This window comes from Accipiter gentilis, chromosome 19 (genome assembly GCF_929443795.1).
Source record: "Accipiter gentilis chromosome 19, bAccGen1.1, whole genome shotgun sequence".
Taxonomy (NCBI): domain Eukaryota; kingdom Metazoa; phylum Chordata; class Aves; order Accipitriformes; family Accipitridae; genus Astur; species Astur gentilis.
This window is the reverse complement of record NC_064898.1, coordinates 27,419,196-27,437,201: the sequence shown is the minus strand read 5'-3', so window position 1 is coordinate 27,437,201 and position 18,006 is coordinate 27,419,196. Positions and strand designations below refer to the sequence as shown.

The 18,006-nt window shown below is 64.9% G+C and overlaps 1 protein-coding gene across 1 annotated transcript in view; it reads left to right on the top strand.

Annotated features, from left to right (window-relative positions):
• The window catches only part of PDE2A (phosphodiesterase 2A), a 52,000-nt gene that overhangs the window by 15,161 nt on the left and 18,833 nt on the right, over positions 1 to 18,006 (top strand). The window contains exon 2 of the mRNA XM_049823409.1: positions 10,492 to 10,552. Coding sequence (XP_049679366.1) covers positions 10,492 to 10,552 — 61 coding nt within the window. The remainder of the gene's footprint in view (positions 1 to 10,491; positions 10,553 to 18,006) is intronic.

Here is an 18,006-nt window from a genome sequence, read left to right as displayed (position 1 = left end):
AGGTGCCTGAAAGCACTAGGGAAAAGCTCGGGTCCCCTTTTGTCCCCCTTCTATCAGGTGGGTGTCACTTGAGTCTAGAAGGGGAAACTGAGGCACAGCGTGTTTTAAAGCGTCATCATAGCAGGGTATAGCGCCCGGGCATCTGTGGTGCACTCAGGGACAGAGCTGTCCCTCCTCAGGAGTACGAGGGGGTCCTACCAGCGAAGGAACCTGTGGGGGAAACAGAGGCTGAGACGCGTGTGCTCGTGTCCCTGCGGCGAGAGGAAGGTTGAAGCGGGTGCCATTTTGAAGAAGGTGTCCGTAAATCAACCAAGTCAGCCCTCCGGCCTGTGCCGGGAGGGGGTGAGCAGGTTTGGAGGGGGCATGGGCATGGAGAGCTGTGCTGGCCACTCACACCCAGGCTGGGATCGCTTCAAAGAGGTGCTGAGCATCCCCAGAGTATCCCTGGGGTCAGGGCTCAGAGCATCCCTTCCTTAAGTGGTGTTATCATTCAGGTCTGCTTTTGAGAATCCCATGGGATTAGGATGTGGGTGTGGGGGACAGGGACCCTGTTCCCTGTGCACCAAAATTCTCAGGAGTCTCAAAAGCTGATGGAAACCAGCCCCGCTTCTCCGTCCCCGAGCAGAGCCCCTGGTACTCATGGTGGCACCTCAATCTGTTGTCACCTGGAAGCAAACCCACCGCAAAACGAGGGGCCAAGGCAAGCGGAGGGGACAAGCGGGAGTGGGTGGCAGAAGTCCCCTATCCTGCAGCTGGAGCGGGGCCAGCATGGAGCAACGCAGCCCATCGCTAATGTATATCCCCTATTATGCTTTTATTTAATCCGGCAATATATTTACATCCTCCATACGCCTGGGCTGGTCTGGGGTCTTCCTTATTGCTGCTCAGCCACCTGGAGTAGCCGGCGTGGCACAATCATTAACATGCTAACGATTTGTGTAAGTACTTCTGGAAGAACATTGCCCGCCTGGCTCGGATGCTTCACTTATTTTTCGCCTAGAATGTATCAGAAGAGAAATTTACAGTGATAAAAGGGGGGAAAAAAACCGAGGCAAACCAAAATGAAGCTGCTAAATGAGGCTCCTGTTGCGCCAGGCTGGGTCAGTCTGCGCCCCGGTGCTGTGCCTGCTGTCTGGGGCAGCCCTGGGGACTCGGGGCGGGGGGGCGTTCAGGGCTGTTTTCTCCGGGGGAAACTGAGGCACAGGGGGGGCTGGAGGCAGGTCAGGCTCTAAGCTTCGCTCTCAGGAGTCCCAGCCTGTTGTCTGCGGCTGAATAACTGGCAGCAGGGGCTGGCGGGGCTGGGGGGGACCCTGCACACTGCTGCACCCGCAGCACACGGTGCTGGGGGGCTGCGTGTCTGGAGTGTGCTGGGCCCCCGAGCGCTTGCTGTCCCCTGAGTGCATGCTGTCCCCCCCCCAGTGCATGCTGTCCCCCCAGTGCATGCTGTCCCCCCCCAGTGCATGCTGTCCCCCCCCAGTGCATGCTGCCCCCTGAGTGCATGCTGTCCCCCCCAGTGCATGCTGCGTCCCCCCCAGTGCATGCTGTCCGTCCCCCCCAGTGCATGCTGTCCCCCCCCAGTGCATGCTGTCCCCCCCCCCCCAGTGCATGCTGCCCCCTGAGTGCATGCTGTCCCCCAGGCACCTGCTGTCCCTCCTCCTAACGCATGCTCTCTCTCCTGGCACGTGCTGTCCCCAAAATGCATCTTGTCCCTCCAGACACATGCTGTCCCTTCAGGCGACTACTGTCCCTCAAGACACGTGCTGTCCCTTGACACACACGCTGTCCCTCTGGGCACGTGCTGTCCTTTCAGGCACCTACTGTCCCTCAAGAACACGTGCTGTCCCTTAAGACACATGCTGTCCCTTAAGACACATGCTGTCCCCCAGGTGTGTGGTGTCATTCCAGATACATGCTACATGTTGTCCCAGACGCACGCAGTCCCTCCAGACCCGTGTTGTTCCTCCAGCCCCATGCTGTCCCTCTGGACACGTGCTGTCCCCTCAGATGCATGCTGTCCCCGTGGATGTCATCTGGCCCTCGTCCCTCTGAGCATGCAGCGGCTGTGTGCTCTGACCCCACGCATGCAGGATGCTCTTAGGGGACAGGCTGTGTGTGACGAGGGTGGCTGAGCCACCCAAGGTGCAAAAGCCCTTGCAAGCCAAGCCGGAGATGCCCACGGCCCATGGCTCAGCCTCAGGACTGGCTGAGCTGGCTCCATGCTGGGAAAGCGGTCAAGGAACGGAAAGAAGCTGCCGCTGGGGAGAGAGGGATGGGAACGAAGCAAACAGCCATTTAAACCCCTACCAACCAGCCCTGCGGGGGCCCGGCCACCTTCTTGGGAAGGGAAATCATCTGCTGGGGAGCAGAGAGGGCTCTGCCATCACGCTCATCCCCCTAATTAGCCCTGGCTCCCCGGCAGCGGCTATGGGATGCGGGGGCTGCCGGCGGCCCCCTGGCACCCGGCGTGCTCTGAGCTGTCTCCATAGAGACCCTTCGAGGGCTCCATCACTTATTCATCGCCAGCATCGCTCACTCAGCCGGGCCCCTTCGTTATCCAGCTCAAAATCCGGCGATAGTAATGACAGCAGCAGCAAAACGAGCAAAACCTTCCCTGCCTGCACCCGGGATGTGCTGCCACCAGGTCCCTGCAACTGGCATCTCCCGGGGACTGTCCCCGCCAAGGGACGGGGTGCCAGGACACCTGCATCCCTGCTCGGCCCCGGGTTCGTGCCGTGCCTCGGTTCCTGCGGTCGCATCCCTTTGCCTGGCTGCTGGGTGTCTATGGGGCTCGCAGTGCACCCGGGGTGGCAGGGATGCTCTCGGCTCTTTGCGTGGCAGCGATGACAAAAGTGGCCCCAGTGACGGCGGGGATGGGGACAGGGTGGGTCGGTGATCCCTTTGCGTTGCTCAGGGTAAGCTGGCTGCCCCCAGCCCGTGCTGGAAAGGGAAGGGGCGTCCCTGGCCGGGACAGAGCCCCTGCCCCACTGCAGGCAGGTATGGGGGATCAGGATGGGGCTGAGCTGCCACGGGGCTGCACAGGGTGCAAACACCGAGCTGCACGGGGTGCAGGCACTGGGGGCACAGGGTAAAAATGCGGGGCTGCAAGGAGTACAAACACTGGGGTGCACAGGGTGCAAGAGTGGGGCTGCGCGGGGTGCAAACACGAGGGTGCACAGGGTAAAAATGTGGGGCTGCATGGGATGCAACACCAGGGTGCAAACGTGGGGCTGGCGTGCGGTGGGGGCAAACGTTGGGCTGCACGGGCTGCAAATGTGGGGCTGGACAGGGTGCAAACGTGGGACCACAGGACTGCAAACACCAGGCTGCTGCCCCCTCAGCTGCTGCTCATCCCCCCGGGCAGTGCGGGGGCTGCCAGGCTGAGGGACCCCCACCCCCGTGGGGCGGCTGAGGGGTCCTGCGGCCCATGGGACATTTGGCACATGCCCGTGCCGCGCTGAGTCTGGGGTCACCCTCGGGGACTGGCCGTCGGCTATGGGGGGAGCAGAGGGAAAGGTGGGGAGCGCGTGTGTACTCACACTCGCGTGCACGCACACCCCACGCACATACATCTGATGCACACAAATACACCCCCCCCACGCATTCACCAGCGTACACGTGCCCCCCCAAGCGCACGCACACAAGCACCCCCCCCCGTGCGTATATGCACCCCACGCTTGCGCAAACACACCCACTCATGCATGTCTCTCGCGCGTGCACACGCTCTGCGTGCATGCACCCCCGTCCTCGCCCCCTCCATGTGCACGCTCACACGCACACACAAGCACACCCCCCGCGCACCCCAAGTGCACGTCCCCTTGTGCGCACACCCCGCTTGTGTGCACACCCCCGTGCGTGCATGCACACGTGCGCACAGGTGACACGCACACCGGTGCATACCCGTGCAGGCACACTTGTGCACACACACACGCTTGTGCACACACGCACGTCCCTCTGCCCTGCCAGCCCCAGCTCTCCCAGAAACCACCCCCAGCAGCGATGCCCTCCTGCCCCGCTCTTCCTCCCTGTCCCGCTGCAGGTCTTCCTCACTCCTGCACATTCACAGGCCTCCCTGCGGGCAAGGGGCCCTGCCTGCTCCTGCCCAGGAGCAGAAATGTCATCTTTAATGGGAAGGGAAGGAGCCGGTGGCTTCTCCCTGCTGCTCCGAAGCGGTTTGGCCGCGGCAGCCGGTGCTATCGACCGGCTGGGCCCACGGAGCCTCCCGGCACCCCGAGCCTGGTCCCCAGGGCTCGGCGGCGGCTGACCCCCAGCATCGCCCCGGGGAGGGATGCTGCAGCATCCCCTGCTCCGGCCGGGCAACGCAACCCTGCCACGGTGCAGCCACGTTTTGGCCACCGCCAGCCAGGGCCGTGGCGTCGGGTAGGATTTATCAGTGAAGAAACCATCGTGAGCAGCAAACGAGATATCGATCTGCAGCCGCCGCGTCCAGCCCAGCGCCGGGTTACATCCCCGCCGAGCCAGCGGCGAGGCTTGGCTGCTGTGGAGAGCCCCGGCCGGGGGGATTAGTGGCCGAGCAGGAGAACAGATGGATTTATTTCCGCCCGAATTTAGAGCTGGCAGAGTACCCCAGATTAGCAGCTCCAGAGCAATAACACCTCAATTTATCTGTAGATACAGCAGCTTGATCAGCAGCCGCGTCCCCAGAGATCTGCTCGAGCCAGCTGAGTCCGGGTCGCCTCTGCGGCAGGGAACCGGTCCACGGGCAGGGACCCCGCAGCCTCAGTTTCCCCAGTCGCCGGTCCAATGCCGCTGACCCACGGGACGTGGGGTGCAATGAGGCATTTTCGGTGCCAGAGGCTTTGCCGCAGCCCCCGGCATCCCGCCTTGCTTCGCCGTAGCCACCCACGGCCACGTGCACCGTGTCCCCGTGCCTGGCCACGGCGCGTGTCCCCTCCCTCCTGCGAGCTGCGGGGCAGGGATGCTGCGGGGATGCTCGGTCCTCACCCCGGCTGTGCTTCACCGGAGCCGCTGTCGGAGTCAGGATCCGGCCCTGCAATCCATCCCGGCTCCGCCGCGGCGGCTTAATGAAGCTTCACTGATCTGACATGATTTACGGCAATGCTGGCACAGCTGGTAACCGCCGGGCCACGCTCCCCTCCCGCCACGGCTCCCTGGCTGCACTGTGCAAGGGGGCACCTGGTATCCCAGCGCTCCCAGTATACCCAGTATACCCAAAGATGCTGCTCTGGGGGCAGGTTTCTGCAGCTTCCCCTCCTATGTATGCCCTGCAAAGGGGCCTGGGCGTGGGGAGAAAGCGTGCTGCTGGTCTTTTGGGGCTACGTGGGCTCTGAAGGCTCAGCCTTGCTTCTTACCCCCCCTCCAAATCCCTCGGCTTTGGTGCTTTGGTGCCGTTTGCTGCCAGCACCTCCCAAGGAAAAGCTGAGCCTGTGGGTCTTCAAACACCAAAGGGGATTTCTCCTGGTTTCTCTTGCGTGAAATAAGGGTTAATATTTACAAGCGTGCATGAACTTTGCTCCCTCCTATGCCATTAAACACCCCCAGCTGAAGCAGGGCTGGGATGCCTGGCAGGCTGCCGCCTCGAGTCCCTGAGGAGAGGCAGGATGGGCAGCGCCAATGTATCGACCCTGCGTCGGAAACAGGGAAAAAACCACAGGCAGAGTGGAAATATAGGAAGCATGGCTGGGAAACATGCTCCTTTGCCTCTCCCCAGCACCTGGATTTATTCCCCAGCATCTCCCAGCCCCGTACCAGGGCCGGGGGGCCGGTGCTGCATGTCCCCATCCGACTGATGGTGACATTCCTCTCCGAGCGACATCGATCCCGGGGGGCTGCATGAGCCAGTGAGCTGGAGCAGCTCATAATTACACCAGATCATTAACAAGCTGGCCGGGGAGATGAGCTCTGTTTCGTTCATGCAGGTTAAGAAGCAGCGCCTGCATGCAACCGCGGTGCTGCAGCCCTGCGTCCCTGCACCCCTGCGTCCCACCGCTCCGTCCCCAGGCACCCACGGGTGAGCAGTTGGGGACGGGGAACCTGGGGACAGCCCCACGCTGTGCCCTTGTGCGGGCTCAGCAATGGCTCTCTGTCCTGCGGGCAGCTGTGCCGGGCCCGTGACCTGCTCCCTGTGTGGCTCTAGTGACGATGACGTGCCAGGCTCGGCACCGATCCTGCGAGCCTGGGAGCTGATGCAGAGCGCCCAGCTCTTCAGAGGCTGATTGCTGCCTACCAGCTCCGTGGGGAAATCTGCTAGCCCCGTGGGGAAATCTGCTTCATGCACAGGACCCCCATCCAAGCTGGCAGGATCCATCCAGGCGGGGCAGAGCCGGCAGGCTGAAATGATGCTCGGGTCCCTGCAGCGGGGTGTCCCCAGAGCTGGGGACCCCAGGGCGTGATCTTGGGGACCTGGTGGGTCCCGTGGTGGCCTGGTCAGGGTGATGGGCATGGTGAGACCCTGCCCCATGGGAGCTGACTTGGGGTGCAAGGCTTGAGCCCCCAGCCCCGGAGCCCCCAGCGTTTGAAGCTGGGTGCTGGCTGGCTTTGCCCTCCCCCTCTGCACTCCCCACTCTGCCACACGGTGCTGAGACATCGCTCGCCTGGCCGCCCTGGTGCCCTGCTGCTGCCTGCCTCATTACGGCCAGCGGCTGACGAAGCTCTCTGCACCTCCCCTTGCTGCCATCGCTAATTATAGCCCAGCTGGAGGGTGACTCACCAGGAGCAGCACCCAGCCCCCAGTGGGGTCCTTCCCCCCCTCCCCAGCCCCATGGGCACATCAGGGTGATGCACCACCACACACCAGGGCTGGATCCCTGCCCCTCGCCCACCCTGATCCCCCTTTCCCAGAGGGACCCGATCCCTGGGACCTGCTTGGGTACAGGGTGGGGATGGTGGGGTCCTTCCTCCCACCATGCAGGGGTGCTGCTCCCCAAACCCCGGTGTGGTTGGCAGCCACGGCTCCAAACCTGTTTGCAGCATCTGCTCCCCTCTGGGCGGCTCTTATCCCCATTGCCATAGAAACAAATCATGCTGGCACCCGGATCTGGCCGATTCCCTCTTGGCGAGAGGGGAAACTGAGGCTGGAGTGGAGGAAGAACCTGTCCAAAGGGTTTCTCCTCGGCGGCTGCAAGGGCTGGTGTGTGGCCGACCTCTGCTTGGTGGGAGGAGAAGAAGGACCGGAGCCGAAGCGGCCGCTGCCGGGGATGGGAGCAGAGAGCGAAGCAGCTAACGAGGTGCGAGGTGGGCAGGGAGCAGGCAGGGGGTGAAGGCAGGCTGCCTGCCCACGCCACGGGACTTTGATGGCAGGGCAAGGCCCCAGGAGAAAGAAGAACTCCTCTGGCACCCAGTCCAGGGTAGGGGTGCATGGCCTCGTGCCATCACCTGAGGTGTGAGGTGCGCATCTCCCTGTGCCATCACCTGGGGTGAGGTGCCCATCACCCTGTGCCATCACCCAGGATGAAGTGCCCATCTCCCTGTGCCATCACCCGGGGTGAAGTGCCCATCACCCTGTGCCATCACCCAGGACGAGGTGCCCATCTCCCTGTGCCATCACCTGGGGTGAGGTGCCCATCACCCCGTGCCATCACCCAGGACAAGGTGCCCCTCTCCTTGCACCCGTGGCTGCGTCACCCTTTGGTCCCAGCACGATGCCAGCGCAGCACCAAGGGCCGGGGACCTGCGAGCCGAGGTGGGGGCTGTGGTATCCCAGCTTGGGGCTTCTCAGCCCCCCCGGGGCAGGACCCCCTTGCCTACGGCGGCTGGTCCCAGGGTGAGGCCGGGGGGGCTGTGGGAGGGTGCCCTGGGGCACCGTGGGGGCTGGATGGGATGAGCGCCCCAAGGTGGCCGGGGTGGCTTTGGTGGCTCTGGCCACTAGATGACCTTGCGGCTCCACTGGCCGCCCTGACCTCCCCACCAGGCCCCCGTGCCCTGGCCCCGGCAGCACCCGGGGGCTGTGGGGTGCAGGGAGTGGGGTGTGGGGTGCAGGGTGGGGGTGTGTGTGGGTGCAGGATGGTGGGTGCAGCACGCAGGGAGCTGCTGGGTGCAGGGTATGGGCTGCAGGGTGCAAATCCCAGCTTTGAGGCTGCAGCACCATGCACTTCCCTGAGCCGCTGAGGGGGGGTTAGCTGCGGGGGGCCGCTTCAGTAGCCCCCAAACCCTCCCCCAGTTGGCCACTGGCCCGAGGTGGCCTGGACCCTGTCACCCCGTGTCCCCACGGGACGCTCGTGGGGGTGAGGGCACTCAGGAACTTCTCCCTCCATCCCTCCACCCTCTGGGAACGTTTTTGCCTCCACCAGCAGCCGGGCTTTTGTGGGTTTGGCGTTCCCCCATGGGCTGCGAGATGATGCGAGAGGGGTTGAGCCCCTATGAGCCACCAGCGCATCCCCACAGCACCCTGTCCCTGGGGAGCAGCGGGACCCCTTTAGCTCCCGGCGGATGGGAGGCAAAACCAGGGATCCGTGCTTTTGCTCCGGTCAAAGCTTCTCCGGTGTGGCGGGCAGCACCTTCAGCTGCCGGGGGTTGCGTGTGTGTGTTCTCTGATGTCTGATAGCATGGCTGTGCACGCAGCATTAGCGCGTAGGAGGGTCTTCGGGGTGTTCTGCAAAGCAGAGGTCCTGGGGACACCCCTCCGCAGCAAGGCTGAGCGGAGGGGAAGAGTTCAGGAGAAAGGCTAATTTGGGGGTTGTTGAGGCCCTGCGAGGCGGGATGCCGGGCACCCTGCGAAGGGCCCTGCACCCGATGGATTTCCCACCCCATCCAGCCTCTCCGCAAGCCTGGCTGAAGAATTGGCTTAAGATACCAGAGGCGATAGCTGCTGAGCAGCCCCAGGGAGAGGATAAGAACATGAGCGGCACTTAAGTGACTGTTTACTGGTGGCTTAGGCCAGTTTAGCTCCGATTTAGCTGATCTGGGTGACGAGGGAAGATCGAGTGAGCCGAGGGGTTCATGGGATTTGGAGGAAGAGCAGGAGGCCTTCCTCCCCCAGCCCAAACCTTCCTCCTCTGTCCAGAGGGGATGGAGGTGGGATGCCAGCCCTGGCAGGCCCTGTGCCTTTGCGCTCTTTGGCATAGTATCTTCTTCGATTGCACATCTCTCTCCTGCCTCCTTTATTTCCCATTTATCTGTGTTTTCGTTTGGTCATGCCGCCTGCGTCCCTCGCGCAGCGTGGCGTGTGGCTGCCATGTCGGGTCCCCGCCGGACCGATCCTCATCGGTTCCTTGCCGTGCGTGAAGAAGCTGTTAAATTGTTGATCTGTCACCCCAAAAGCCCCGTCTCTTTGGGGTGGGCTCCCCGAGCTGAGCCGGCGCCCCAGGGGACGTCGGGGTGGCGGACCACCCCTCTCCTCCGTGCATGCTGTGGCAAAGTGGTCCCCGGGGTCCCCATATGGCTCAGGCTGTACAGGGGGAGCGGCACCCCCAAAATCCTGGTGCTAGGCCCTGGGAGAGGATGGGAGAGTTGGAGGGGGGTGTGTCACTTCTCACCGAAGGTGATGGGGGATATATAGGAGGCTGGGGGTGAACAGCCCCTGCATGCCTATGGGGGGGTCCCCAAGTGGGGACTTCGCCAGCGTGTAAGATGGGGGTCCCTCCCTGTCCAAGAATGGGGACAGGGTGCTCTTCCCATGTGGGGTGGGGGGTAGGACATCTCCAATATCCCCTGGGCTTGGGGGGTATGGGGGGTGTTTCTCTGTACCAAGCCCTGCAGCAGAGTCATCCGAGAGCCAGGGGATGGGCGTCCCTGTCCGAAAATGGGGGGAGGCTTCCAGTGTCCGACCAGGGACCGTGGGGGGGAACCCGCAACCCAAGCCTGGGGCACAGCCCTTAAGGGAGGGGGGTCACTTTAGCTGGAGAATAAGGGGGTGCTCTTCCAATGCAGGGTGGCGGGTGGGACATCCCCGATATCCCCTGGGGATGGGGGACGGGGGGGTGTCTGTCTGTACCATGGGGGGGAATTGGGGTGTGACCCCCACCCAAGAAGGGGGAAGGTGCAGGGGACCCCTCTACCCCAAAACCCGACAAGGGAAGGCTTTACCATGGGGGGGGGGCCGTCCCCCCGCCCTGGACGCCAGACCCATGGAGGCACACCCGGTACCTGCCCCATAGGAAAGCACTACCACCCCCCTGCCCCATAGCAGGAGCACCCCAACCCCACACCAGGGAGCGATGTCCTGACCCCCCCCCCCCCCCATACACCAGGGACCTCCACCCTGACCCCCACCCCACACTGGGGACCTCCACCCCGACCCCACCCCACCGCAGGGACCCTCGCCCCGACCCCCACCCCCCTCACCCCGGGGACCCTCCCCCCACCCCGAGGACCTCCGCCCCCCTCCCCTCCCAGCCCGGCCCCTTAGGACCCCGCGGAGCCGGCGCGCAGCAGGTGCGGAGCGGAGCGGAGCGGGGCGGAGCGGGGCGGGGAGCGGCGGGGAGCCCGGCCGGGCCGAGCCGAGCCGGGAGAGCCGGGAGCCGGCATGGTGCTGGGGCTGCAGCATCTCCTCACCGCCCTCCTTCAATTTTTCAGACGGGGCCAGCAGGTTTTCTTGAAGGTGGAGGACGCCGTGCACGGCTCCGAGGCGTTACAGGTAGGGACGGCGGGGACCCCCCCACACACACCCCTCCATCCCACCCCACGGGTGTCCCCCCGCTCCCCTCCCACCCGAGACCCCCATCCCAACCGCCTCCCCTCCCACCCCAGACCCCCGGCCCACCTCCCCTCCCACCCAGGACCCGGGGAAGCGGGGACTGGGGCAGCCTGGCTGAGCCCACCCCCCACCGGGGCCCGGGGGTGCTGGGGGTCCCCGGGTTTATGGCTGGGGGGTGGGGGGGGGGCACCGGGAGCGCTGGGCGGGGGGGGCGGGGGGGAGCGGAGGAGCCCGGGGTCCCGGTCCGCCGTACCCGGCGCTGCAGGGGGTGGGGGTGCGGTGGGACCGGGGGCTGCGGGACCCCCCCTCCCCGCTCCGGGGGGCCGGGGGGGGCTTTCCCGAGCCCGCTTGTACCCGCTTCTCTCCCCGCTCCTTGGCGGAGGGCTGCGAGTCCCCCGGGAGAGCCGGGAACGGGGGCCTGCCCGCTGGGGAAACTGAGGCACGGAGCTGCGGGACCGGCCCGGGGCGGGGGGGGGGGAGCCGTGTCTGTGTCGTGTCCGTCTGTCGTGTCCCCCCCGGGGCTTGGGGACACTTTGGGCTCCGTGTCCCGTGTCCGTCCCCCCCCGCAGGCACGCAGGAAGGAGGCGGCGGGGGGGTGCGGATCCCGCCGGTCGGAGGAAATGGGCTGGACCGGGCGGGCGGTCCCGGTGCTGGTCCCGGTGCCGGTGCCGGTCCCGGTCCCGGTCCCAGCAGCCGAGCCGGGAGCCGGGCCCGCACCATGGGCACCCTGCAGGACACTGTAAGCGACCCCGGGGCGGGGGTGGGGGGGAGGATCTGCCCAGTCACCCGGGGAAACGGGGACCCCGGGGGGTCGGTGACCTCCGGGCCGGGGGTGGAGAGGGCTGGGGGTCCCTTGTGTGCTGAGGGTTTTGGGGTGCGCTGTGCTTGGGAGTGCCTGGGAACGCGGGTCCCGTGCGTCTGGGGGTATCGGCGTGCTGGGGTTGGGGTCCCCACTTCTCCGCGTCCCCCTGCCCTGCTCTGCTCGCCGTGGGACCCCCGAGAGCTCGCCTGCGGGCAGCCCTGCCTGGTCAAGGCAGGGGCAGGCAGCCTGCCCCACTGCGGGGCCAGTCCTCGGGGGGGTTGTGCTGGGAAGGGGGGGGACCCCCATCAGACCCCTCCGGCAGCACCCTGCCCCGAGGCCTCCCCACCCTCTCCTAGCACCAGCTGCACATTTTGGGGGAGAGAAGGCTGCACCCCAGTATGTGCATGGGAAAACGTTCGGTCCTTTGTGCTCCTGCACCTTCACACGCACCCGAATTTTTGGGGAAGGGGCTGCTTGGAGGGATTCACCCCGGCCCAGAACATTCCCAACCCCTCTCGCCGTCCGCCTGTCCGCCACGCCGGATCCCTGACGCGAGTGCCGGGCAGCGCCGATGGTTTTGGGTGCGAGAGCCGTGGCCGTGGTCCCCCCTGCGTGCTCGGAGCCGGCCGGTGGGCTCGGGCTGGGCGGGAGCGCAGCGGGTGGCTCCGGGTTCAAGGCCGGAGCGAGGCAGGGACCCGGGGCTTTGCGCTGGGAAACGAAGGGAAGGAAATGTTTTCCGGGAAACAGCTGAAAGCTGCTGACGGAGGGAAAGAAGCTGAGCTGGGCTGGTCTGTGCCCGAGGTGGGGCCGGGGCTCGCCATGGGGTGCACTGAGCCCCCCCAGGAGGGGCAGGATGAAGCCTGGGGACATCAGAGCTGTCACCCGGCACAGGGACAGGACGCGTGACTCCTTGCTGGCCAGGGCAAGTGGCCCTCTTTGCGGTGCGGGGGTCCCTGTGACCCCTCTTGGTCCCAGACCCCCAGCACCCAACTAGCCCTGTCCCAGGAGGGTGCTTACAGCTGGGTGGGCACCGAGCCCCGGCTGCAGCCCCCCCGAGGGGACCCGGAGGTGTGTGGGGACCTGGAAAAGCCCCAGTCCTGGGGGAGCAAAAGCCACCCAGATGCGTGAGAGGGGGCTGGTTTCAACCTGGAACACCAGCCTGGTCTGGGGGCTGCTGGGGGGGCACCGAGGAGGAGGAGGAGGGGGACGCGTGCTGGGGCAGAGCCGCCCCATGGCCGTCCCTGGTGCGTGAGGCCACAGCAGCATGGGGCAAAGGGACGTGACCGGCGACGTGCGAGGGATGGGTGGCAGGGGACGGATCCTGCTGGGCTGCCCTGCTCCAGTGCACACCAGCCCAGGGTGGGTGAGGAACAGCTCGTCGCCCCCCAGAAATACTCTGGGACCCCAGTCCCTGTCAGTGCCCTGAGTGCTGGCTGCATTTGGGACCCCCATCCCCAAGCCTGGGGGGGTATGTAGGGGGTATATAGGGCTTGGGGCTTTATTACACCTCCCACACCGGCCCCCCCAACCACCCCGCTGTGGGGTGAGGCTGAAGATGTCTGTGCCTCCTCTTCCTCCCAGCCGCTGGCCCCAATGCAATTACCCGCTGACTAGCCCATGAATCAAACCCTAATTGATAACATGTTCGCAGCCTGGCTAAGCAGGAAGGAGCTGGGGGGGCATGCCATGCCCAGGGGCTGGGGGGGACGACACTCTCGGGCACCCCTTGCCCGCGCTCCCCATCCTTCCCCAGGGGATGCCTACGCTGACCTGCCGGGGTTCGGGGTGCCTCGGCCAGCGGTGTGGGGTGCTCCTGCCTCAGTTTCCCCATGCGTGAGGCCGGCTGGGCTGGTTGGGTGGGGGACCCATCGAGGGCGGTTCGGGGACATGGGTGTGCAGGCGTTTGTCCCGGCGCTGCCGGCGTTTCCTCCGGCAGACACAAAACACATCAGCAGGGCAATAAAGGGGAGGAAAGGGCCGCGGCGCACAATGCGGCAGGGGCGCTTCTTTCCATGACGTGGGGCAGGGCTGGCTTCCTCCCCCACCCAGCCGCAGGGCAGAGCGGGACCCCCAGACTGGGGTGGGTGGGCGGGTGGGTGCACCCTAGCGGTCCCCAGCCTGGGGGGGGTCCTCACCGGCAAAAGCTCTTTCTGCACGGCCGCTCCAAGAGGCAACTGCTCAAGGGTGCAGGATCAACCCTCGCCGGCATTGCGTGTGCCCCGGCACTGCTTTTTGGGGGGGGCTGTGGGGTTCAGGCCTCGGGTCCCGGCCCTCTCATGCCCCACGGCATCACACCAGGCTTGTGGGCACCTCCAGGCACGTGGAAACCAGGCTGGGGTGCAGAAATGACCCAGCTGGGGTGGCACAGCCCTGCGTCATCGGGGGGGGGGGCTGCACGGTGAGCCCACAGCCTGGCTGGGGTGTGGGTGTTCCTGCTGCACCCCGGGCAGGGGGGGGGCTGCGTGCAGGCATCAGCACCAGGAGATGCAGAGTCGGGTTAGGGGCAGCCGGTGCTGGGGGGTGGGATTTGACCTTTGCTGTTTGCTGGAGGGGAGGAATTTCTCACGCCGGGTCCGGCAGCGTGGCATCGTCCTCTCCGGCCGCGATGGGCACCACGGCCGACCTTGACTTTTTGGAGCCGAGCTGAGACATTTTGCAGGGAGGTGATGGCAGAGATGCCCTGCCTGCTGCCGGCAAGGCCAGGCTGGGGGGTGGCTCGGGCACCCGGGGGGGCTCGCTGCGGGGACAACGGCATCCGTGGCAGTGCAGGGAGGACAGAGGGGTGAATTCAGCGGGGTCTTCTCATCCATCCCATACTGACGTGGCAGTTGGGGTGTTAATGGGGAGGGCTGAACCCGGTTCTCACCTGAGCCCCCTCCCGAGCATCCACAGCCACGGGAGGGTTCATCCCTAAAATGGGTTCCAGGGCTGAGCAGCCAAACCAGCTCCAGGGTGACCCTCTTGGAGTTGGGTCCGTGGACTTGGGGACCAGGCTGGGATCTGGAGCTGCTGGATCTCTGCAGTCACATCGCTGCCCTGGCTGCTCCACGGGCATGGGGGTGCGGATGCTGGGGACTCGCCCCGAGGAGGGTGCGTGGGGAGGGAGATGCTGGGGGATGCGGAGGGGAGCAGATGGGGAGCAGGGCTGGTTCCTGAGACTCCCTGTTCTTGGCGCAGGAGAGGGGATCGCTGCTCCCAGCCCAGCTCTGTCGGGATGCTGCCAAACCCAGAAGCAAATCCTCCCTGGCAGCTGTGTGTCAGCCAGAGCGGGGATTTTCTCTCTGCTTTTTGGCTCAGGCAGGTCCCCGCAGGCGCACCCCTCTGCCACCCACGCGCCAGGCAGGATGGTGCCCGTGGCTGTGGCGGGCGCGTGATGCCTGGCACCTTTGGGTGCCCTGGGGCTGGCTTTGGGACCAGCCATAGACAAGGGGGTTGGAGATGGGACCCCCAGCCAACTGCCCGTCTGGGTGCTGATCCATTAAAGGCCGGCACTGGAAACCTTCTGGAATGGGGAGCCATTTAATGGGTGGCTTTGGGCTTCCCCTGGCCGTGCCTCACTTTCCCCATCTTAGTAGTGAGATCCCCACAATTCCCAGACCCCTCCCCGGCAGCTGAGAGCTGGATCCCGTAACCAAACCCTCTTATATATGGAAAATAAAAGAGGTCTCCAGCAAATCCCCTGAGGGAGGCGGCTCTGCCAGCCCCTGGCCGCCCGGGCCCTGCTCCGGAGTGCTGCCCCAAATTGAATTCCTCCCCAGCTGCAGATGGCCGGGAATTCAATTTTCCCAGTTCCATCAGAGGCTGATAAATAAACTCCCTAATCACTGCGCAGATCCCATTAGTGCTGACTGCGCCGGGAGTGGATGCGGGAATACTGCATCTCCCCTTCCCATCCCACCGCTTGAAGTCCCCACCCATGGGACCTGGCTGTCCCCATCCCTCCGAGCCCCTCTCCGGCTGCATCCCTGGAGTGCCTAGGGTGGAGGTTTTGCCACGATGCTCCCGAGCAGAGCCGGGCCAGCGGAACCTCGGCACGGCTAATCCACCAGCAAACATCTAGGAAAGTCTTTAAAACCCAGCCAGGAGGTGCTGGTGGCCGGCGGGGACGGGAAGGGGACCGTGTGCCAGAGAAAGCCTTCCAGGAACGGCACGTCCCGGGGATGCGCATGGTGCCAGCTTCCCCCCGGCACTGCCTGCAGCCGGGGCCCTGCGACAGCGATGCTCGGCCCCGTGCCCGGCTCTGCCACCGGTGCCAGCGCCGAAGGCTCGGTACCGGCCAACCCCGGCAATTGGGTGCCCGGGTGGGCACGGCAGCTGCTATAGATGTCCGTGTCCCTCGGGACGAAGGCGGTCAGGTACCAGGGATGCTTCTAATGATGGAGCAGTTTCCCTGCGCCTGCCTCGGGAGGATGGAGACGGCTCCGGGGCTGCAGCTGTGGCGCAGGGATGGCATGTGGTGCCCGTGGAATTAGAGGAGGATTTTAGGGACCGGCATGGCTTTGCCCTCTTTCTGCCCAGATGCCCCCCGAGCCCTGGCAGGGGGCTGGCATCGCCTGCCAGCGTGCGGCTGGTGGTCCAAGCGGATGCTCAACCAGGACCATTTTCTGGCCTGAGTTTGCAGGATGGCCCCAGCTGCATCCCCATCCCATCCATGGGATCACCCTGCCAGGTCCGGGCACCCCCCTGGTCCCGTGTACCCCACAGCCGGGCCCGCTCCCCCCCCCCCCCCCGTCCCTGCCTATTCCCATCCTCTGGTGCATTATTTATCGGCACCGCAGCCTTGCGGGGCCGGCAGCTCCGCGTGGGAACAGAAGGGCGGCCGGGTCAGGTCCCTTCCTGGAGATGCTGGGGTGTCACTGCAGCACTGCTGCACCCCCAAAATGGGCTGGGGCAGGAGACAGTGGGCTGAGTGGGGTCCTGGTCCCCTTCTCTGCCACAGGACGTGGGTTAGGGACAAGTGACGTGGGGCTGAGCAGGGTGCAGGCAGCATTGCAGGCAGCAGCCCTGGCTGCAAGGTGCACGGGGGGTCGCCGGTGGTCCCCGGGGTGCTGGGGTCCCCACGGGTGGGCAGGGCTGTCTGACCAACAATTTATCTGCTCCTCGCAATTCGTTTCCCACCGAAATAACAACTTCCTTCCCTTCCCGGCGGGAGAGACCCCCGGCCCTTTCCAGCTCCGCTCTTATCAACAACTAATTAGTGGCAAATCGTTTGGCCAGCCCGGCCGGGGACTGCTGTTCCAAGAAGGCCGCGATGTTCTCGGGGACGGGAAATCCTTGAGGAGGACGGCCGCAGTCCCGGCCGTTTGTCCTGCCCGACAAAGGGACATCAACAGGAAGCGACCTTGACTCCAGCCCTGTTCCATCGCCCCGGGAGGCGAGGCCGGGATGCGGGGGGACGACCTGGGGAGCATCCCTGAAGGTCTCAGGGGATGGCGTTAGGTTGGAAAATTTGCTTGTGAAATTAAAAAGCCCTGCTCGGAGACTGCGGCGTCCCCAGGGAATGTCGGTCCACCTGATCCCGGTCTGCGCAAATGTCCTTTGCAAACAGGCCTGTGCAAATGCCCCGTGCAAACTGCCCTGTGCAAAGAATCTGTGCCAACTGCCCGTGCGAAGCACCCTGTGCAAATGGCCCGTGCAAACGCCCATGCAAACTGCATCGTGCAAATGGTCTGTGCAAACCGCCTGTGCAAATTGCCCCTTGCAAGTGGCCTGCGCAAACTGCCCCGTGCAAATGCCGCATGCAAATGGTTTGCACTCCCCGTGCAACTCACCCTGTGCAAACATGGGCAGACTGCCCCATGCAAATGGTTTGCACTGCCTGTGCAAACCACCCCATGCAAATGGCCTGTGCAAAGCGCCTTGTGCACGTGGCCCCGTGCAGGTTGCCCCATAAGACCACCCTGCACTCACCGCTGGGGCTCGCGAGCCCGGCTGCCCGCCGTGTGCCTGGCAGGGCGATGCCGTGCCAGCCACCGCTCTCCGCCGGGCTCAACTGTGATTATGTTGCAGCCTCATCAGCTGGGACTCACTAATAGACCGAGAGCACCTGAAATGACTTTTAAAGTGCTATTTAAGGAGAAGCGAACAGCTCACGCTGGTGCAGTTAGTCAGCTCTCTCTGCCCGTTGGGTGGTGTCGAAGGCTGCGGTTAAGCGTGGCAGGCTCAAGCGAGTCCGGCGCACGGGCAAGGGATGCGCCGAGCTCCGGGGTCGATGCCGGGCTCAGCACAGCCCTTCCCATCTGGACTCAACCCCAGTGCCGCCCGGAGCTGGTCCCGCACGGCTGCGACCCTGCACAGCCGGGGAAACTGAGGCAGGCGCGGGCGCGCAGGGCTCCTAGCGTGCTTTTTTCGGGTGGCTGGTCCCACAGGTTTGCATCCTCCGGCTCTGGGAAGCCTCAGCCCAGCATCGCTGGATGCCGGGGCAGCTCCGTGCCAGGCTGCTGCCCGCCGGGGCCCAGCTCCTCATCTATCTGCTGCAACAGGACCCCGGGCAAATGACCGCGGGGAGGCAAGAGATATCCCAGAAGTGTTTCCTTCCCGTTTACCTTCATTATCCTCCTATAAAAGATGAGGTAATTAAGGAGCTACCTCG